The sequence below is a fragment of the Delphinapterus leucas genome, chromosome 14, assembly GCF_059928025.1.
Source record: "Delphinapterus leucas isolate spDelLeu-1000000601 "Yukka" chromosome 14, BTC_Dleu_Yukka2, whole genome shotgun sequence".
Classification (NCBI taxonomy): Eukaryota; Metazoa; Chordata; class Mammalia; order Artiodactyla; family Monodontidae; genus Delphinapterus; species Delphinapterus leucas.
Window position 1 is genome coordinate 9805293 of NC_143142.1, and position 23316 is coordinate 9828608.

General features: G+C 42.3%; 1 protein-coding gene across 1 annotated transcript in view; it reads left to right on the top strand.

Moving 5' to 3' along the window:
* The window catches only part of CIT (citron rho-interacting serine/threonine kinase), a 180501-nt gene that overhangs the window by 27751 nt on the left and 129434 nt on the right, over positions 1-23316 (top strand). Inside the window, exons 6-9 of the mRNA XM_089894498.1 lie at positions 6063-6205; positions 7105-7198; positions 13239-13442; positions 14882-15035. Coding sequence (XP_089750624.1) covers positions 6063-6205; positions 7105-7198; positions 13239-13442; positions 14882-15035 — 595 coding nt within the window. The remainder of the gene's footprint in view (positions 1-6062; positions 6206-7104; positions 7199-13238; positions 13443-14881; positions 15036-23316) is intronic.

A 23316-nucleotide genomic window follows, 5' to 3' on the forward strand; every position in this document is an offset into this window, starting at 1 on the left:
ATTTGCATTTCTGACCAGTTCCCAGGTGATGCTGCTGTTGCTGGTCTGGAGACCCCACTTGAAGAACCATTGTCCTGTAGCCGTAGCTAGTTTCTGGTTACTGCTTCTTGCTTCTGTTTCTTCAGTAATAGTGTACACACCTGAGACCCCTTTCCTTGCCCTCTCAGGCCAACGAGTGGTACCTACTCCCCTGCTGTTACTAGTCCCGGGGTGCCTCAGCATCCCATGTTCATTTCCTTTAACCTCACCCACACCTTTACAAATAGGCTTTTCCTCAATTAATGTCCTCAGTTACCTAGTTTGAGTGTGCGATTTCTTGCCAAGACTCTGGATGATTTGATGCTCAATGAGGATTTTTTTGAACAGAAGGATGACTCAGGCTGGGATTCGTATTTTCTGAAATAAAGGGCCTTCACTCTTTTTCTCTTGGTCACCTTGCCCTTCAAAAAGAATAATTTAGGGTTTGTGCCAGGGGCCGCTCTGCTTGGAGTATCCATTCCCTCCTCCCCCGTGCCAAAGATCACGAACACTGGGCAGGGCGGGTAATGATGCCAGTAGCATCCTTACATTTTCATGGCACTTTCCGTCCTGCTGATTGTAGTGCAGGCATTTCAAGGACACGTTTCTGAGATGTGGCCAGCACGGCATGCCTCTGATGACACCAGTATGCAGATTGGGATAGAACGCTAAAGAGCTATTACCTATCTACCCCGATATGCACACACATACATGCAAGCATGCGTGTGTATGTGCATGCGTGCGCACACACAACAAATACACACATTTATCCTTTGTTCCAGACACAACACAACTGGTGGGAATTACCATCCCAGCACTCGGAGTATAGATGCAGACGCCAGCAGAGAAGCCGCTGCTGCTTCCAAACCGAACACATGTAAGATTTGCCCTTTAATTAGCATCTGCAGCTGCTGCCTTCAGAAGGGTCTGTCTCTGTTGGCCGGACCGTCTTTGCTTTAAGAGAGCAAGTCCATTATAGCTCCAAGCCGGGCTGGTCTGTCAGCTGCTGTGCTTTCTCTGCCATCTGCAGGGTTGTCACATCGTTCAGGGCTGTTTCACTGTAGGGCTGTTTTCCGTCTTCTCGTCTCCCTGGTCTCTGATTACCATGCCTTGGTGATCACTCTTGGGGTGGCCTGCAGGATCGTAGCTTCAGTGCTCGTGGACTGGTTATGTTCCAGCCCTTTGTTGCCAGTGATCTTGTCTTGATACGCGGAATGGCTCCAGGAAGTCAGTGGAAAAATGTAAGCAGCAGAAGTGAGGGGTGTATTAAAGCCAGGCTTCATACCGGGGCGCCTCTGCTGTAGAAGCGTGTCATTTAGTTGCAGTTAAGGACCCATGATGCCTCCGCAGCCTCATCAGCATTGGGTCTCAATAAAATGCTGGCTGGAGACCTCCCTGGCAGTCCAGTGGTTAGGATGTTAGGACTCCGAGCTTCCACTGCACGGGGCACGGGTTTCATCCCTGGTCAGGGAACTAAGATCCCGCATGCCATGCAGAGTGGGCCCAAAAAACCCAAAAACAAACAAACAAAAAGAAACTAATAAGTGAAAACATTAAAAAAAAATAAGTTCTGGGTTGGCTGCATCAGCCTCACCCCAGTAGCTCCTTAAAAATGCAGATTCCTGGACCCCACCCCTGGAGCTTGTCCATGAAGTCTGGGGTTGGTCCGTGGACTCCACGTTTTTAGCCAGCTCCCTGAATGGTTGAGATGAGGAAGAGACATACTTTACCCTTTCATACTGCTGAATTCTTTTTCTTTTTTTTCTACTAGAATTACAGTTCCACGAAGGCAGGGATTTTGGTCTATTTGACTCCCTCCTGTTTTCCTGATATCTGGAATAGTGCCTGGCACATAATAGGCACTCACATATTTATGTGGATGAATGTGTTTTATCCGTTTAAAAAAAGTGCTTCCCCAGGTGATTCTGGTGTACACACAGGTTTGAGAAGCTCTGCCCTAGAGGACTTGCCAGTTTTCTTGGGTTAGGAGCCACATTTCTGGGGGGAACATTGCCTCCCTGGGCATCTCTGAATAGTAAAAATCAGGCATGGAGTCATTTTGGGGGCAAATCCAAATGCTGTGAATGGACTGGCACAGGCTGGGTGGTGACTTTGGTCTAATTTGTTCATCAGCTCTGCTGACCCCAGTCTTTGGTTTACAGCATGTCATCTGGTATGAAGACTTGAAAACTCTTGCTTTGTGACGCTTTTGGAGCCTCTTTTTTCTTTTTTTTTTTTTTAAATGAAGTCTAGTTGATTTACAGTGTACTAATTTCTGCTGTACAGCCAAGTGATTCAGTTATACATATATATATATATTCTTTTTTTCATATTCTTTTCCATTATGATTTATCATAAGATATTTATTGTTTTCATTTTTTTTTTTTTTTTTGCGGTACATGGGCCTCTCACTGTTGTGGCCTCTCCCGTTGCGGAGCACAGGCTCCGGACGCGCAGGCTCAGCGGCCATGGCTCACGGACCCAGCCACTCCGCGGCACGTGGGATCCTCCTGGACCGGGGCACGAACCCGTGTCCCCTGCATCGGCAGGCGGACTCTCAACCACTGCGCCACCAAGGAAGCCCTATCATAAGATATTGAATGTAGTTCCTTGTGCCATACAGTAGGACCTTGTTGTTTATCCATTCTATATATAAAAGCTTACATCTGCTCACCCCAACCTCCCACTCCATCCTTCCCCCCACCCCCTCGGCAACTACCAGTCTGTTCTCTATGTTTGTGATTCTGTTTCTGTTGCATAGATAGGTTTATTTGTGTCACATTTTAGATTCCACGTATAAGTGATATCATGTGGTATTTGTCTTTTTCTGACTTACTTCACTTGGTATGATAATCTCTAGTTGCATCCATGTTGCTGCAAATGGCATTATTTCATTCTTTTTTATGGCTGAGTCGGATTCCATTGTATTTATATACCACATCTTCTTTGTCCATTTATCTGTTGACAGACATTTAGCTTGTTTCCATATCTTGGCTACTGTGAATAGTGTTGCTATGAACATAGGGGTGCATGTATCTTTTTGAATTAGAGTTTTGTCCAGGTATATGCCAAGGAGCGGGATTGCTGGATCATATGGCAGCTCTATTTTCAGTTTTCTGAGGAGCCTTCCTACTGTTTTCCATAGTGGCTGCACCAACTTACATTCCCACCAGCAGTGTAGAAGGATTCCCTTTTCTGGAGCCCCTTGATCTGGTACCGTTTTGAAAGTGCAAAAGTGTTTTCTGAAAGTGTCCAAGTCCTGGTTCTTTATTATTTCTTAGCCTCAACAGCAAGGTCGATGAAGCTTGGCTTGACCACACACAAGCTATCTTCCCTTGGGCTCCATTCATCCCAGGATGAGTGACTGTACCCTGGTAAGATAGTTTGGGGATGGGGTAACATCTTGGGGTAGCCAAATTTACCCAGTAAATGCCCAAGCTAAATTCTCCTAATGGTGTACGGTTGGAATTTGCAGTATGGTAATCTAGAATCTTGTTGGTGGGTCAAGTCTGATTAGGTTCTTTGATAAGGAGGTTTGTCATTTAGTACATCTTTCTTGACCTCATGTTGCAGAGCATGCTGCCTAGCAGCTATTGTCATTTTTGTTGCTTATTAATGAGCGCTTTTGAAGAAATGGAAAATTGTTTGACCAGTCAAAATTGTTTGACTAATCTAGTTTGGGCGGGGATTTTCAGCTTAGGAATTTGGATCTTCTGAATAGGAGCAGAGAATATGTATCTTTTTGCCTTTCGAAGAGATGGCTTTGATTTTCTGAACTATTTTTCACGAGTCATTATAAATAGAATCTTCAGGAGTCACCGCTAAGTGTTAAATAGTGGTCCGTTCGTGAGCTCTTAAAAGTGGCCAGCAGTTGCTACATGCTTGACTTTCTCAGCCTTAAACTCGCAAGCCGTTCTATTTTTTTCACATCTTTAATAGAGCCCGATTAGAAAATTTATAACTGCAACATGTCGTCATAAATATGCATTGTTCTTATTATATTTTAAGACATTTTGGTTCTAAAAGCATGAGTACTTCCATTATTATGTGTGAATTTTCTTTGTGTGTGTGGATATTTAAGACCTTTTTAATGACAATATATATTTAAAACAGATGTAAAAAATTAGCATTCACCCGTGTACCCAGGGCCTGTGGAGAACCAGGCTGGGACACGTGGGTGAGCTACAGGCAGCCAGGTGCCTCCTGCTGGCTCTTTGAGGACCGGCACGAGCAGCTTACGTCTGCCAAGACTTTGGGGAAAATAAAGTCTGCATGTCAGCTGCCGCCCCTTCTCAGTGCTGCTGTTCTTGTTAGTTCGTAAATCAGTTTTTTCTTTTCCAGCAGTTGCAGTGCAAATGGAACCTTAGATCAAATTGTCCAGTATCTGCTTGAGTATCTGCTACGTGTAAGATGCCAGGTGACGAGGGGCCCTTGGGGAGGGCATGCAAGTCACTGGCCCCTCCCAGGGTCCCCGGTGTGGGGTTGACCTGGTGCTAGGCAGAATCTTTACTGGACCAGCCTGGGGCCTCTGGGGACGTGTGCAGATGCTCCATATCTTACTTGACTAGAACTTTCTTCTAATTCTGGACTGAAAGCAAACAGAAGTTTGGAGGAGGATGAAGAGAATTCACATCCCAGAGTTGGCTTCTGGAATGCAGTGGTTTGTGAGATTTAGTGTTTTTTTTTTTTTTAAAAGACTTTTATTTGAATCTTGCCTCTTTCCAGAAAGGGTTTGAGACAGCTTAAAATAAAAGACATTTAAAGTGTGGCTATGAGCCACACTTTAAAATGGGAAATCAGAGCAAAGGACAGGAGGGGTTGACGTGGATGCAGAGACGGTCAAAATGGGTCCCATCTTCTCCCAGCCAGAGCGGAGAGGATGGTGCCGTGAATTCAGGGAAAGGAAAGGACTCGAACAGCAGTGGAGGATCTCGTGGCCGCCAGGCACAGCATTGCGAGGGACTCAGTCTTATCCCCATTTTACAGAGGACAAAACTGAGAGGCAGAGAGGTGAAGTCACCGGGCTGAGGTTTGAAGCCTCTTGGGCAGATGAGCCTCCAAGCCTCGTGTCGACTCAGGAATGTCACCCCCGGTTCATCAGACGGAGGAAGGATTTCAGTTTCTTGGGGTGGAAGACTTTCTTTTGCTAATCAAACATTTTCCCTGAGGCTGTACTTTATATTCTTCCAGGTTTTTTCCCTTAAGTATATACTAACAAATGTAATATATGTTTTTTTAATCACAAAAAAGTTTTACCGTATCCTCTTTAGGGCATCACTATATATCATCATAGATGGCTTTCCATGGCAGAATGAATAGATCGAGTCCATTCATTTTTAGTATCTGCCTCTTGTCCCATAGTTTAGATACATCATATTTTAGCAGTCTCTTAGTGATGGCTGTTTGGGTGATTTCCAGGGTTTCTTTTTCCCATGTTACAAACAATGCTTCATTGAATCTCTTTATCTGTCTATCTCCAAACTATTGTAAGTTCCTGTAAAATAAATCATCGGAAGCAGAATTACTGGTTCAGAGGGTATATGTTCACACTTAAAATTTTTAACAGAGATGGTCAGGTTGCCTTCCACACTGACTGTTTAAGGAATAGATTGTATCATGTTTATTGCCCATCTCCTATATTCTGCTGGGTGCTGAGGGAAATGCAGAAAGGATGCAAGAGGATTTCTTGCCCTCCAGGAATTTCTGTCTATGCTATGTACCTAATCCCAGGGAATGTCTGGGGTGTCTACTTGGGTGGGTGGGTGAGTGGGTAGATTTAATTCAACTTTTCAAGCTTGCCTTGCAAACATTGCACATGGCGTTTAGGATTCATCTTTCATTGTATTGATTCTCTTGGGTAACGGGTGTAATTTCCTTAGGGCAGGGACCTTGTCCTACATGACTTACAGTATGTCTCATACATCTTCATTGCTTTGTGGAGACATTGTAATTATAACATGTCAGGTAGTATTCGAGGATCCAATTGAGAACATTCCCCCTTTTTTGGGTGTATGAAGAATTAATAACTTTGGCATTCTATACAGGTCATGGAATATCAGCCTGGAGGGGATTTGCTGTCACTTTTGAACAGATATGAGGACCAACTAGATGAAAATATGATTCAGTTTTACCTAGCTGAACTCATTTTGGCTGTTCACAGCGTTCATCAGATGGGATATGTACATCGGTAAGTGAGGCTCTCTGGTAGTTGACTGGGGATTTGTCTGTATCACCTAAGAGTTCCTAAAATAGAGTGAATGATTTCAGCATGAAAATAATGCTTCATCCAATTTCTAGCCCGTCTTCACCATAATTTACTGGAAGCAAATTTTCCAAAATGGCAGATGTTTCAGCTTACCCATTCAATGGTGAAATAGATCTAAAATTGTGACATTCTCACGTTTGCTGGTAGGATCTGTCAATGCGCCTAATAAGACCGGGAACTCTTGCATGGGTTCTCTGGGTGCTGTGGTAGGAAAACTGAATTTGATTTGTGCAAGGAGGCAGCTTATCCCGGAGGAACAGAAGTGGGTGTAGTTGTACTTCTGACCTTGCCCGTTAGTAATTGACAAAGGTGTGCCCCCGCATCCTCGGTTGAAGAGTGTTTCTTTACATCTTCACTCAGCTAGTGTTTTACGAGCATCTGAGAATGTTGTGGGAATGGAATGATGGTTAGACCAGGAACCGCAAAATCCTGAATAGTGTCTCAGTTTTTCCACTGACTAGCCACATGGCCTTGGGCACATCCCCTAGCTTTTTGTGGCCTTAGCTCTCCTGAGGTAAAATGTGTGTCTCGAGGAGAAATAATCCATCTAATAACATTTATTTTGTTCCCTTTCCTTCTCTGCTTCCCTTCTCCTTCCTCCCTCTCTTTCTCCCCTCCCTCCCTTCTATTCTTTCTCTCTCATTCTTTTACTTAAATTTGTTTTGCAAAATGCTTATTATGTATGTCCATCAGTAGGGAGGTCTGTATGGCAAAACCACAGACACTAAGATTCGTGGCTGAAGCAAGATCCTAGGTTAGCAGTTGCTTGATGATTGTCACGGAGAAGATAACACTAATTTGTGGCCTTGATTTTCTTACAGAGACATCAAGCCCGAGAACATCCTCATTGACCGAATGGGACACATCAAGCTGGTGGATTTTGGATCAGCTGCTAAAATGAACTCAAATAAGATGGTAACAAAATAGAATAAGATAACTTAATAGAGCTTATACTACAAAGTGTTCTGAGGTCCTCGTAAATTTGGAAAACACGGGATAAAGTTGAGCGACATTCTGGAGCCCTCATCTGTCAGTGTGTGAAATGATTTCTCTGCAGGGTGGGTGGGGATGGGGACACAGAGCGATTTTCCAGACTTACTTGATCTGGTACCCTTTTATGTAAAATACCTGTTAATACCCTACAAAACATTTTTAGAAACATTCTTATAGTTTGGATTAAAAGATGGGAAAATGCTTATTTTGTTTTTCCCTTCTTTTTCCTTGCTTGTTAATAGATTGTCTTCTGTTACATTTTCTTTTTCACTTTAAATATTTTGATGAAATGTAACCTTATTTATCTCAAATCCTCTATTTCCTATGCAATGAAATTGAAAGTAATCACCGGAGAATTTGAACCAAGCATTAAGCATTAAGAACCAAGTACTCAAAATGTCGATTCTAAATCCTGGACCTTTGGTAAAAATTAAGCTGTATTCCACATACTAATAATTATTAAGCTGTATTCCATGTGCTAATAGGAAGGCAAGAGGGTAGCTATTGAGGTCAAGAGTGAGAATACTTTAGGAAAAAGATAAAGTAAAAGAAAATTAGAATTTAGAAACCTAATAAAGTTGGTACATACTAAAATGTAAATTTTCAGGTCAACTATGCAAAAAAATGGTAAGTCTAAGAAAAAACTGACTTAGATTTTAAGACTAACTTCCCAACTGAATCACTTGGTGATCTGGACAAATCCTTAGAAACTTGGGCTTTTATTCTTCCTCTAGAAAATACTGGGTCTAGTTAAAATGCAGAAATGAAGAGGTGAGGGGTGGCTGCTCTTCAGAATGCCTCCTGGGTCTGAGAGTTTAGTCCTTACGAAGGGCAATATATAAAATTTCCTTTTTTTCCCTCAGGTTCCTTGGAGGAAAGGTGGGTATTATTATGTTGATGTGAGGAAAAGGATCCGGGTTTTGTTAACTGTTTGCATTCCAGGGTTTGGCCTCCCTGTTCTGCAGATCTGAGGCCCACTTGACATAACTTCTTTCAGATTCAGGCTCTTGGAAAAACAGGCTCCTTACCTTGTCTGAGGTCAGGGTTTTTCCACCTTAGCACTGGTTGTTTTTTATCCCCCCCCTCAGATTATGTGCTTATAATCTATTACACTTGATCATTACATTAATAATTAGATTAGAGTATCAAAGAATTTTATGTTTTAAAAATTATGTGCAGTTCAGAAACAGGCGTGAGGGCTTCCCTGGTGACGCAGTGGTTAAGAATCCGCCTGCCAGTGCAGGGGACACGGGCTCGAGCCCTGGTCCGGGAAGATCCCATATGACACGGAGCAACTAAGCCCATGCGTCACAACTACTGAGCCTGCGCTTTAGAGCCAGCGAGCCACAACTACTGAGCCTGCTCTCTAGAGCCCGTGAGCCACAACTACTGAAGCCCGTGTGCCTAGAGCCCATGCTCCACAACAAGAGAAGCCACTGCAATGAGAAATCCGCACACCACAACCAAGAGTAGCCCCCGCTCGCCACAGCTAGAGAAAGCCCACGTGCAGCAATGAGGACCCAGTGCAGACCAAAAAAAAGAAGAAACAGGCATGAAAAATTAGGTATTCAATTTAGTGGAATGAAGTACAGAAAAAAAGTTAAATCATGCAAAGTTTTATCATCTGGGATTCAAAAACCTATACCTTGCATTAATGACCTTAATAAAATCAGGCATCTAGAAATAAAATGAAGCCTAGATATGTAGTCAGCACCTCTGACATTTTGGTCTAGCGAATTCTTTGTTGGGGGTCGTGCTGTCCTGTGTATTGTAGGATGTTTAGCTGCATCCCTGGTCTCTACCCACCGGACGCCAGAGGCACCCTCCCCTCCAGTTGTGGCAACCAAAATGTCTCCAGACATTGCCCAGTGTTCCCTGGGGGACAGAATCACCCCTGGTGGAGAACCTCGGCTGTGGACTGAGAAGCATCAGAAGGCTTATCCCTTCGAGCTGGCAATGTGTGTTTGCGATAAGAAAACCTACTGAGAAAACTCCCGTTATGATCTAGAGTCACTGCTTGGGAAAGAAATGGGAATAAAGAGTAAGGTCCTATCTCTGCATCTGGAATCGCTGTCTTCAGAGCCCTCGGTGGAGAGACAGGACTCCTCTTCATTTTAAATGTCTATTTTTCAGTGCTGCAAACTGCCCTTTCCAATTCTGCGAGCGGTAGCAACACTCCCTTCAGGCGGGGAGCCTCCGGAGGCACTCAGGTTTATTTGCCTCTCGATGGTCAAGGAGATAATGGCCCTCAGTCCTACACACTTGAGAATGTTGTAGCTCCTCTCCTCTTAGAGAATAGCCTCCCCAGCACTTTGTGCTCTTAGGGCCAGAATGTGACAAGCAGATGAGAAGGAATTTTAGCATTGCTTTAAGTGCAAAGGCCCTTATGTTATAAAAGATCAACAATTTGCAATCTAGATCAAGTATGGATATAGAATTATACTTTTCTTTTTTTTTGTATTTTTGATCAGCGATGGTGGGTGAACCGTGTTTCCTTTAAATAGAATGTTTTATAGGTCTAAAGTAGGTTTTAAAAGTTTTTTTTTAGTACTCAAAATATACTATGTAAAATATAGTTCACACTTGCTGAAATTGTTGCATGTTACCTGAAATCCATTCATCCTTTTCCCTACCACCTGCCACATATGGTCATATGGTCATTGTATTTTGGATATTTGATATTGGATATTTGGATATTGGATATCAAATATTGGATATTTGGTCTTAGATCTGTTGAGTTTCCCATCTTCCATTGTCTTTATATTTAAGCTTTTTAGCCAGAATGTTGCTTGGGAGTATTTTCATTATGTTCCTCCAGGTGGACCATACTGCCTGGAAGTTTGGGTGTTGAGCAGAGATGTCACCCACTTCACCTTATTAGAATCTCAGAGAATGGCAAACAGCTAACAGTTCCAGTCTGTCTCACTCAGCCCTTGTGAAAACAGTTGTAAGGAGATTATAAATAAAGAGCATTATATAACATGTTAAGAGATAATCACTACCATTTAGCAGTTGGAAACCCATAGGAGATAGCCCTTTTTGAGATTTATGGAGGAGTGAAAAGATTTTATTACTTTTCCATGAGAGGAACAACATAGCGAGAATATTTTTTCCGGCTGCTTCTGCAGGTGTATGTTTACCCTGGGCAGCCAGAGGAGTAAAGTTAGGTTTGAAACAGTTTTACGTATAAGCATTTTTACAGGAAGGGGATTGGGAGGAGGAAGACTGGTTTTCTTACCTTCTTCTCCATCTGCTTTCTGCTTGTAAAAGAATCTGCTGGGTTAATCCCCTCCTTCCCTCCTTTCTTTTCTTTTCAACCCTCTGTCTCTCGAAAATGTGACAGACTCTTCTGTCTCCTAGTCATTTTATTGTTGTCTCCTCCTGAACTGGTGTATTTTCTTCCCTGTCAATACAGGGAAAATTAAAGTTCAGTAAAACTGGGGCCTTGTCAGATGGTTATACTGCAGTCAGACTGTGCTCCTAGTACACGGTCCCACTTTTAATATCTCACCCAGAGTAGCTGGCTGTGAATTGCCACCAGAGGATAGTGAAAGGATCTTGCAAAATCCTTATCAAGATGTGTCAGATTACATGTTGAACAGGTTTAATGTACTTGGAGGTCAGTAACTAATGGAAACTTAGGAGCCATTAATTTTCATTAAAAGTCTTTGTTAATTGATATTAATTACTGTGGTAGGAGAACTACAGAAAGCAAGCTAGGGAATTTTTTTTTAATTTTGGAAATTTACAAAATTGTTAGACATAAATGTGTATAATCACATACCTGTTATGGGGCAAAAACAGTTGCAGAGTTATCCAACTCTTTGGTAAGTCTAACCATTAGTTTGAAAATGAGGCATTGACAGTTTATACCTTTTGCTGGGTCGTGCTGATAAACATGACCCAGTCAACTTCCTTTCAATTCTTTGGTTGTGAGTAAGTGACCAAGCCCTGGGAGCTGCCATCTCCTAAGGATATTCAGGAGAACTGAATATCCCCAAACAATCTAGTGTGATGATAAAATAAAATCTAATACATAGAAATGATGAATATTTGAGGATTGTGTATTAATGGTTTTGCAAAATAATTAGGCATAAAGGGTAAGCATTTAATCAACTATACAGTGGCATTACCAATACCTAGTCAAACCAAGATGTTACAGTTTCCCTTCTCTTGTTTTGATATTTTAAAGATATTGTAAAACAACCATACCCCAATTTAAAAAAAAGATATTTATTTCTAGTTGTCAGCATTCAGGATTTTTTTTTTCCTCCAAAATCTTGTAATTTAATCTCAGTTCTGTGCTGAGCTCATTAACACACACACACATTAAAAGACAGAAGTCTTGGCTCAAGCTTCCCAAAATCAAGGCCTCCCCTTGACCAAAGCTACCCTCAGTTCCTCAAGCTTAAGGTGTCCTGTCAGACCAAATATTTTCTCCTCTCTCCTCACTTTAGTCCCTCAGCACAGGCCTGTGGGTTTCTTGGGTGGCATGACCATCTAACTTTCCCAGGCATGTGTTTGCAGTGGAAGCCCTATTGCTCAAAGTGATGGCTGACTGGTGTCAAGAATAACAGTATTGCACTGCTTTCTGGGTTTAGGGTTTGAAAAAAGCCTGTGATGGGCCTGAGGGAAGGGGTGAAAAGAGAGGGAGTAGGGACAATGATTTTGTTTCCTATAACAATGGGTCTTTGAGGCAGAGGAACAGACCAGATTAAAGTTTCGGGCTGGAAGAGCTTGGGTCTTCATCACTGGGGAAAGGAGACCTCTTAGCATCTTCTCTAAACATTGACTTTCCTCTCAATCTCCATTCAAATCAAAGCAAAGCAAAGCAAAGCAAATTGACTTTCTTGATATAAAGCCCAGCCTTAAAGGTATGTGGCCATACCTATAAAATCTCTCAGCTCACTCAGGGGCAGTTAACACCCTTTAATGGGGAGAGAGTTCTTTTGCACCATGTAGCTGGTGCTGTGAGAGAAGCCTTTTTAGATGTAGGGTTATTGGACAACTGGTCAACCCAAAACAGGCCCTCTCTGTTTTGATGGGGAATAAGGTTAGAGAGGTGATCCTTAGACTTCAAATTTCATGATTCAATAAAACTTCAAGACAATTTTGAAGACCAAAAGTTTGCCAGCTTACTAGGTTGCCCAGGAAGGAGTGGGGGTGAGGGCCAGAAAACATACCCTTTTCATCTGCATCATTTCAAGAAACAAAGTATGTTTAAACACTAAACCAGTCAGAAGGACAAATTCTCAGAAATAAGGACAGTTCTTTAAATGGAATATATTAGCTTTATAAAAAGACCTCGTACATTGTCATGATATTTCTTTGTCAAGGTCAGGTGCTTCGGTACCATAGGGTTGGAGGGCTCTGTGTCTCTGAACAGTGGGGAAGGAACCACAGAAACGGGATTTCGGGGTGAGGAAAATGAACTCATTAACATTTGACCTCTGGTAGAAATTATTTATCATGTCTTGCCCTGCGGGTGGGCCGAATAGGAATGTTGACTCCAAATATTTAAACTTGAGATATAACACATGCTTGCAGTATTGTGTTGCCAGCTAGCTGCCAGTTTTTCAATAATGAGTAGATCTTTTAGATTCATCTTTACATGTTGTTATCGTTTTACTGTTTTCATACGTAAGAGAAGTTCTGTCATATCAGTAAGATGTATCAGGAACGACATCTTCCTTTGTAGGTATATACCCAATTCTCATTTGTGTAACTAAATGTATGTATCATCAACAACCCTGGGCCCTTTGCCTTTGGATTATATTATGTGTTTTTTTTTTTTTTTTTTAAAGTTAGTGAATCATTTGCTTTTCCTGATGCTGTGCCACTTGACAGAAAGTTCAAGTGCCTGGGAGAATAGTAATCAGTGGCAAATCAGCTTATGTCTGTTGGTAATCCATTTGAGGATAATTGAAAATTTGCTGTGTTCATTTTATTTATGGGTTTCCAGGTGAATGCCAAACTCCCAGTTGGGACCCCAGATTACATGGCCCCTGAAGTGTTGACCGTCATGAATGGGGATGGAAAAGGTGCCTATGGCCTAGACTGTGATTGGTGGTCAGTGGGAGTTATTGCTTATGAGATGGTTTATGGAAGGTCCCCATTCACTGAGGGAACCTCAGCCAGAACCTTCAACAACATCATGAATTTCCAGGTAAAGAGCCATTATTAGATTTTGAAGTAATATTGAGAAATGTCATTTAAAATTGTGCGAATGAAAGTTTATAATGTAAACCAGCAGTTCTGGATAATAACAACAGCTACTTTATATAGCATTTTACGCCAAAAGCGGTTCTAAATGCTTTATTAATTGTATTATCTTGACTCTCAGCTGCCAGTAATTATAAGCTTATGCCATCATTTTATGTACCATTAAAAAAGAAAAACTGCTGCCCATTAATCTAGGATATTTCATTGATTTCAGTGTTGTCAAATGTGAATAAAATGGGAGTCTTAAAATTTGTGAAATATAGTTCATTAACTTGGCTAATCCTCAAACAATCCTGTGAGGTAGATGATATTATTATTTTCATTTTACAGAGGAGGAAGCCAGAGCACAGAGTGGTTAAGTAACTTGCCCAAAATAGCACAGGCAGTCTGGCTTTGAAATCCATGTTCTTATATGCAATACTGCTTAGTACTGCTGGCTGTCAAACATGGTAGTAAAAGTCAAAGACATGGATTAGAAATACAGCAATAGATACATAAAGTAGAATTAAACCTGTTTTCTAATAACTGTATTTGTCACTATAGTAAGCCCATTTCTTAAGGATATGATGAATATCTATGTTTTAGTTTCAACCAAAAGGAAGAAGAATGTATTTCACAGGTTTTTATATATCATCCAATTTCTTCCTGGGATGCTTAATGCATATTTTTCTATGTATAGTACAACTTTTGTATGCTTAATACATACATACATTATTTGTCATTCCTGAGTCTACTCCTGAGTTAAAGTTTCCCCTGAGATGATGCTTGGGGCTCATTTGTTTCCTTCATTTCCATCCATTCATTCAGTAACGAGTGAATTGCACTAGGCACTGTTAGGTGTTAGGTACCAGGTTTGCAGTTCTGGGCAAGAAGGAGAAAGGCCCTCTCGGCCTTCTTTCTCCATCATCACACAAATCAAAATACACCGTGTATGTGCAAAAGCAGAACACGGGGAGCACGCAGGAGGGAGTGAGTGATAGGGTGGGAGAGGGAGGCTGGGAGGTAGGCAGGGAAGAGGGGCTGAGGTTGGGGAGGGCCTTCTGGGCAGAGAGGACAGAGTGATTTGTTCAGACAGCTTTAAATAGCTCATTATTGTTGGTTGGCAAACAGCGAGGTGGGGAGTGTAGCTAGATGAGACGGGAGAGGGTACAGGGATCAAGTTATGAAGGGTATTCCTTGCAAGGGAGCTAGGCCTATTGATATGAATAGGCTGTTTATTTTGGGAACATGCCTTTGGTCCCAAGTTAAGAGGGCATAAAACTTCCTTCTTAAAAAAAAAAGAAAGAAAGAAACTTGCGTATACGAGAATTACTTTTTTAACTTGGAGACATGAGAAACTGAATTTGCTAAGGGAATAATAATTATTATTGTTTTTTGAAATAGCGGTTTTTGAAGTTTCCAGATGATCCCAAAGTTAGCAGTGAATTACTTGATCTGATCCAAAGTTTGTTGTGTGGCCAGAAAGAGAGACTGAAGTTTGAAGGCCTTTGCTGTCATCCTTTCTTCTCTAAAATCGACTGGAGTGACATTCGAAACTGTAAGTAGAGTCGTGTTCCTTCAATTCCAGTGTTGGGATTAAGAAACGCTTAAGAATGATCTGAAATTACTCTGGCCCACAGAAGCTGGTATAAATTATATAAGTAAGGGTTTTAATTACTTACAGGAGTAGAAAAGGGTAATGATGTAGCTGTCTTTAGTAATAAGTCCTCTTTAACATTGTTGGCACAGAACTGGGTCACTTAATCAAACTCTGTGTTTATGTGGCCTTTGGATTATTACCCCTCAGTACATTAGAGGTACAGATTGATAGAGAGTGAAGGTTGTCACTTGGTTTGACAGAATTTCTTCCCAGAAGAAGAGTGGACCTAACTATTTCGTTCACAAGAATAGGAAAAAGACTCAGATTAGGCAAAGTGCCAGGGTTGCTCTGCTAACGGCCAAGCCTGCCCTAAAGCCATGAATGCCTTGCTGTGTTCGTTTGTTTCCCTCTAAAATATTTGTCTTTGCTCACAAGCATGTAAAACCTATAATGCACATGCACAGTGGATTCATTCATACATCGCTTTGTTATCAATTAGTGCAAACTAAATTCATTAAAAACAAAGACCTGATTTATTATCAACAAATGCAAAATGCTTGGTGTTTTACAAATTGGTGATTTTTTTCCAACCTTTTTATTCTTGGATGTGTTGTTGATTGAATGTGATCTAATGACCTGACCCAGTGATTAGCGTAGATTAGGGTCTGTAGGAAAGCAGTTGGCCTGGTTGAGTGTTTGATTTTTAGTGATTTCCCTCCTGATAGGGAAATGGAATCCATTTCTAGGTGTCAAAACCAGGCTTGTAGTTGGAGCTGTATTGTAATTATAACCTCTTGTACCTTCAGCTGGAATGTATGAGTTGGGTTAACAGGCAGTATTGTCCATTTTGATGGTTTCTCTGACCCCCTGCCAAAATATTTAAGTAGGCTGTATTTCCATAAATTGCTCTTGGCATTTTTTTTTTCTTCCGTGAGCGACATCACTATATTTTTCAAATCTTTAGGCACCAACCCCCAGATCTCCAAGGTTCAGAGCTTTTAACCAGCAATATGTTTTTTGTTTTTTTCTGGCTGCGCCGAGTGGCTTGTGGGATATTCGTGATATCCTGACCAGGGATTGAACCTGCACCCTCAGCAGGGAAAGCACCGAGTCCTACAGGACCACAGGACCGTCAGGGAATTCCGAAATTCCCACAGCAATATGTTTTCAGTGTGGTCTTCCTTTTTTGCTTTTGGAAAGATTTGAAACAGTTTCTTTTTGATGCTGCTCAGATACTTAAATCTTTTCTGGCCTAACCTTATCTCTGTAATCTTCTTGAATAAGAAAGTTCATTTCTTTATGCCTGCCCTTGCCGATGGTGTCTAATAATGTATCTTCACTCTAGTAAGTCAGTGAACGGTGATTAATTATACAGGTAACTTTATTCTGTATTTTGGTAAACCTTGATAATGTTTTTGGTATCATGTCAGAATTCTCAGATTTCGTTCTAGTCTTTTCCTCTCAGGCTGTTTATTTGTTTTAGGCTTGTTGGGCTTACGAGGGTAAGTACTGTTCTGTAAATTATAATACATAGTGCCCAGGGAGGATATGTGTTGGCACAGAGCGTGGCCCCTGCTGTCCATCATGAGGCCCATCTTGTGGAAGGTCGTGGTTATCACTGGGATGAGATGACTCTGGGGTGAGTCACTGCAGTCTTGGTCATCTTCACACTTGTTGCCTCCACACTTGACTCACCACGTCTCCTGTGGTCCTGCTTAATGTTTCCGTATCCTGATAAATATCCACTTAGTTTTTCCTTATCTTTAACACGTGTTTCTCCCCCTCCCACACCCAGTTCATATGAGGGAATTCTCATCCAGCTGAATCCTGATTCTTTTTTTAAACTTATTTTTTGAAATAAAAATTGTATATATTTAAGGTGTACAACATAGTGATTTGATATACATACATAATGGTGGAATGATTACTACAGTGAAGCTAATTAACATAGTTTCCTCCCTCCCTCCCTCCTTTTCTCTCTCTCTTTCCCTCCTCTCTCTCTCTCTTTCCCTCCCTCCCTTTATTTTTTCTTTCTTTCTTTTATGAGAGAGCACCTGAAATCTGCCCTCTTAACAAATTTTCAGTATTCACTACAGTATTATTAAGTGTAGTCATCACACTGTACATTAGATCTCTAGGACTTGTTCATCCTACATCACTCCAACTTTGTACTCTTTGACCAGAATCTCCCCATTTCCCCCAGCTCCCCACCCCTAGTAACCATCTTTCTACTCTGTGCTTCTATGTATTCGACTTTTTTAGATTCCACATATGAGTGAGATCATGTAGTTTTTTTCTTTCCGTGCCTGTCATATTTGCACCATGACCTCCAGGTTCATCCATACTGTTGCAAATGGCAGGATTTCCTTCTTTTTTTTAAGGCTGAGTAATATTCCATCACACATATGTAAATAATCCATTCGTCCACTGATGGACACTTAGGTTGTTTCCATATCTTGGCTACTGTGGATAATGCTGTCATGAACGTGAGAGCACAGATAGCTCTTTGAAGTACTGATTTCATTTTCTTTGGGTGTATACCCAGAAGACGGGTTCCTGGATCACATGATAGTTCTATTTTTAGTTTTCTGAGCAACGTCTATACTGTTTCCATAGTGGCTGCACCCATTTATATTACTACCAACGGTGCACAAGGAGTCCCTTTTCTCTACATCCTTGCCAATAGTGATTATCTCTTATCTTTTTTTTTTTTTTTTTTGCGGTACGCGGGCCTCTCACTGTTGTGGCCTCTCCCGTTGCGGAGCACAGGCTCCGGACGCGCAGGCTCAGTGGCCATGGCTCACGGGCCTAGCTGCTCTGCGGCATGTGGGATCTTCCTGGACCGGGGCACGAACCCGTGTCCCCTGCATCGGCAGGCGGACTCTCAACCACTGCGCCACCAGGGAAGCCCCTTATCTCTTATCTTTTTGACGATAGCTATCCTAACAGGTATGAAGTGATATCTCATTGTGGTTCTGATTTGCATTTCCCTGATGATGAGGGATGTTGACCACCTTTTCATATACCTGTTGGTCATTTGTATGTCTTCTTTAGAAAAATGTCTTTTCATGTCTTTTGCCTTGAATCCTGATTCTAAAACTCTAACAGAAACTCTTGGTGTTTTTTTTTTTATAAATTTATTTATTTACTTTTGGCTGTGTTGGGTCTTCGTTGCTGCGCACGGGCTTTCTCTAGTTGTGGCGAGCGGGGGCTACTCTTCGTTGCGGTGGGCAGGCTTCTCATTGTGGTGTCTTCTCTTGTTGCGGAGCACAGGCTCTAGGCGCGTGGGCTTCAGTAGTTGTGGCACGTGGGCTCAGTAGTTGTGGCTCATGGGCTCTAGAGTGCAGGCTCAGTAGTTGTGGCACATGGGCTTAGTTGCTCTGCAGCATGTGGGATCTTCCCGGACCAGGGCTCAAACCCATGTCCCCTGCATTGGCAGGCGGCTTCTTAACCACTGCACCACGAGGGAAGTCCCTCTTGACGGTTTTTAAAATATAAGTCCTAATATAGTGGTTCAGAAGAGTCATGAAATATGTTTGCCTTAAAGAAAATTTCTTGTAATTTATTTTCTTTCTAAGATGAGTTAATTGATTATTTTAATTTTTATTTCTTGGCCGCATTGTGCAGCTTGCAGGATCTTAGTTCCCTGACCAGAGGTTGAACCCAGGCCCCCGGTAGTGAAAGCGCTGAGTCCTAACCACTGGACCATCAGGGAACTCCCAATTTCTTGCAGTTTAAATAAACGTTTTACTTTGGAATAATATCAAATTTATAGAAAAGTTGCAAAGATAGTACAGAGAGTTCCCACATACGCGTCTCCCAGTTTCTCTTAATGTTAGCATCCTACATAACAATACCGCATTTGTCAAAATAGGATTAGCATTAGTACATAGCTATTAATTAAACCTCGACTTCATTCCAGTTTCCCCACACATGTCCCTTTTCTGTTCCAGGAATCAACCCAGGGTACCATATTGCAATTAGAATGTATGCAGTAGATATGACTTATCATGGCTGAGATGCTTAGTGTAGCTCAGCCAGTGGGTGGGAGCTCCATGCCCCACTGAGGATTGGTAGGGCCTTTTCCTGGAGGTTCCATGGCATCCCTGACTGCACAGAGTGCTATGGTATTCATTTTCAGTGTCTCCTCGCAGATTTTACTGCTTTCCACCAACCTCTGATCCTTGTGTATTTGCAATCAACTCAGGGTTTGTGATTGAAAACATTGCTGGACTCCATGCCATTTGAGCTATTTTCTACTAGGTAACTCTAACAGAAATTATGCCTTTGTTTAGTCCTGTTTCTCACACACATTGAGTGACTCTCATCAACCAAAGCACTTGAAGTCATTAGGTTTCCCGAGTTCCTAGTTGCTGCTCAGATGCCTTGTGGTTCCAGGCTGTTGCATATTTCCACACACGAGATTGTCCCTTGATGAAAGCAACATTAGCCTTTCTGCTATTTCACCGCTAATTCTGCTTTTTCTTGTTGTAACCAATGAAAGGAAGTAGTGCTTAACACAACAGGTAATAGTCTTCTAAAACTCATTATCTCAAGAGGTGGTCCTGGCAGGATATATAAATGCAATTTAAGAAGGGTCTGGGCAAGTTCATGAGTGACAGAATTGGGAGTGGCTACTGGGAGAAACTAGGACATGCCTTGGCTTTGACCCCTGAGGTCAGATGGGGCATCTGCACCTTCTTGGGTCCGGCCCCTTGGAGTTGCTGTGGGCAATACCACCTGAATCAGGAATCTGACCTAGTTCAGGAGTGTTTATTCTCCCAGCAAGCCAAGAGCTCTCTGATGAGTTACTGCCACTCTCGTGGGCTACCGTGCACCTATTACCCTGATGTTTCATTCCCAGCCTCATGTTATCAGATGTAAAGTTGAGTTTTTAGCTGCTTATTACTATTATTTCAAGGCTGCTTTCCAAGTTTTAGTAGGGGGCCTCTTAAGTATACTAGCTGCCCTGAGCTGTGCAATTCCAGCGATGTTTCAGATGTTGGGCAGGAGTCTGATTGTACCCCCCGCCTGATTTTCTGGGCTTCTGGAAAGTTGAAGCCAATCAGACCCCCTCTTTCGTGCCTTTGGGGTTATGCCTACCTTTCCTGGCATCATGCACCTGTTCGTGTCAATGGGAGAGTTTTACTGTCAGGTGTGCCCTTCTACTCACATCTTTTTAAATGTCTTCCCCCAAAGGCATAGTGACGTCAACGGAACCAGCACGCTTGCACCTTTCATCCAAACCAGCTAAGCCTTGACAGTGAGAAACGCTTAATGAGAGTGTTGATTGTAGATTGTTTCCTAGAGCATCTATGGCTAATGCTCTAGAGAACTTGTTTTGTCTGTTGCTTATGACTCGGCCTTCTTCTCTTGAATCATCTTCCTTTCACGCTTCTCAGAAAGGCACAGTTCTTGCAAAATCACTCTTGAGTTTCCAGGTCCTTAGCGTTTGTTACAGAGAGTACGTTTCATTTCCATCCGGTAGTGACTCAGTGGTGGTCGTGTGCTGATCTGCCTTGAGATTTTCCCCTGCTGAAGAGGTTCCTTTGTCTTTGATCATTATTCACTACCTGGCCCCCAATGGCTGTAGTGAAACCACAGATGCACAACCCTGTGATCGCTCTATAAACCTGAGGGATGATGGCCTTTGGTTTAAAGGAAAGGGATTCTATGGCTTCCTAGCCTCGGGTGAAATTCTCACTTATTGTTGCGTGTAGAAATCAGCACCGTGAGACTCACTGGGTGTTTTATTTCAGTCCTTCAGTCTGATAGGAAACACTGGTTAAGTAGCAACTGTTCGGTGACAACCACCAGGTATTCAAGTATATTATGCTATGTTACTTCAAAACAATTCAGAGGTAAGAATTATTGTACCCATTCTACAGATATGTACACTGTGGTAACTTGTCCCAGGTCATACATCAAGTGAGAGAGAGGGTCTAGATTTGGGTTGAGGTCTGGGTGGTTCTAGATAGAGCCCATGCTCTTAGAGCAATACCATGCATGCCTTAGCGTAAATAATTGTTATTAATCATGTTTGTGTTGATGACAAATAATAAACCGCTCTTTAGTCTCTGTGTCTGTTCAAGCACATTTGGAATTTGTAGCAAATTTGAATCTACAAGATTCTTCATGATATCTGAGTGCTACATGCTAAGTGCTATGTGCTGCTGTGTTAGGTGCTGTAGCTCTATTGATGAATAAATTTGGATACACTCCTGCTTTCAGGGAACTTACAGTCTAAGTTATAGGTCCCTTGCTTAAATAGAGCTGTAGTCCTGTTTAAATTGCCATACCACATAATGGTAGGAAGTTTGGGAATTCCCTGGTGGTCCAGTGGTTAGGACTCTGCACTTTCACTGCCGTGGGCCCAGGTTCAATCACTGGTTGGGGAACTAAGATCTTGCAAGCTGTGTGGTGTGGCCAAAAAACCAAAAAAGTAGAAAGTTGAATGCTTAGTAGGTCACCCACTGGCTTACTGAACCACATATGCTTGATCTTAAACAAAATGTAGACTGTGACCCAGTGACCCCTTCCCCATATACAGCATCCCCTTCTTTCTGCTAATCTGTTACCCTCCCCATGCCTCAGATCTAGCCTGGGAAAGGACCACGTTGGATCGGTGACTCACTTCTAAAATTTTTTTTTTTTATAAAGCTGTTTTCTTTCTTTCTTTCTTTCTATTTTATTTATTTATTTTTGGCTGCATTGGGTCTTCGTTGCTGCGCGCGGGCTTTCTCTAGTTGCTGCGAGTGGGGACTACTCTTTGTTGTGGTGCACGTGCTTCTCATTGCGGTGGCTTCTCGTGGAGCACAGGCTCTAGGCGCGTGGGCTTCAGTAGTTGTGGCATGCAGGCTCAGTAGTTGTTGCGCATGGGCTCTAGAGCGCAGGCTCAGTAGATGTGGTGCACGGGCTTTGTTGCTCTGTGGCATGTGGGATCTTCCCGGACCAGGGCTCGAACTCGTGTCCCCTGCATTGGCCGGTGGACACTTAACCACTGCGCCACAGGGAAGTCCTCACTTCTAAAATTGTGATTTATAGTCTCAAGGTGAATTGAGAGGACTTGATTCATGTTTTCTGTTTATTCTAGGTTATGTAGTTTCTCAACCTCGACACTGTTGACATTGAGGACCAGGAAATCATTTGTTCAGGGACTGTTCTGTGAATTGTAGGATGTTTAGCAGCACCCACAGATGCCAGTAGCACTCTGCCCCCTGTGGCAACCCAAAATGTCTCCAGACATTTGCCCAGTGTCCCTTGGGGGGTACAGCCGCTCCTAGTTGAGAACCATTGTTTTAGAAGAATTGATCAGATAGTTACCAGGAGAGAGAATATCACAGTATTCAGACTCACTCAAGACTGCCATTGCTAACCAGCAGTTGGAACTGTAGTCTGGGGTCAGGGGGACCCTGCTTCACTGAGTGTGGTCCATGGACCAGTGGCATCAGCATCACCGATATCACCTGGGAGCTTGTTAGAGATGCAGAGACTCAGGCTCCCCTCCACCCCAGACCTGCTGAGTCAGAAGCTGCACTTCAGTAAGATCCCTAGGAGTAAAATTTCTGTGTGTAGCATTTGTGAAGCCCTGCAAAAGGAGAAAACGAGATCTGTCAGCCTTAGAGTTTCTTGCGCATCTTGGCTGGGTTCTCCTTATTTTTTCCACTGGGCTCAGGGTAAGGGGAGACCGCTTTTTGGCTAAGGACTTCCCCGGGTGGATGGAACTGCTTGGAAATGCTGGATTTTAGGCTCTGCTTTTGATGAATTTAAAGCTTTTCTTTCAGACGGACTGTACATCCTTCATATCTTTCGAGATGGTGGTTTAACTTAATCTCCTCCTGCTGATAGCAAATAGTTGGTTGTATAAAAGGCATTTGTATGCCTTCTACCCCCTGCCCCCACCATTACTCTTGTCCCATATTTACTTTTTTTCTTTTTAATTGAAGTATATTTTGGTTTGCAATGTTGTGTTGGTTTCAGGTGTACAGCATAGTGATTCAGTATTTTTGCAGATTATGTTCTATCATAGGTTATTACAAGGTAATCGGTATAACCATATTTACTTTCAATTAATGATGGATTACATTTCCTTCATTATCACTTTTTAGGTGTGTATTATATTGCCGTGCCCTTTACTGAGTACCTACTATGTGCCTAGGGGCCCTGCAAAGCACACTATGCATATTATTGTCCTATTTACTCCTCCTAAAACCTCTATGAGGCAGACACTATATTTGGG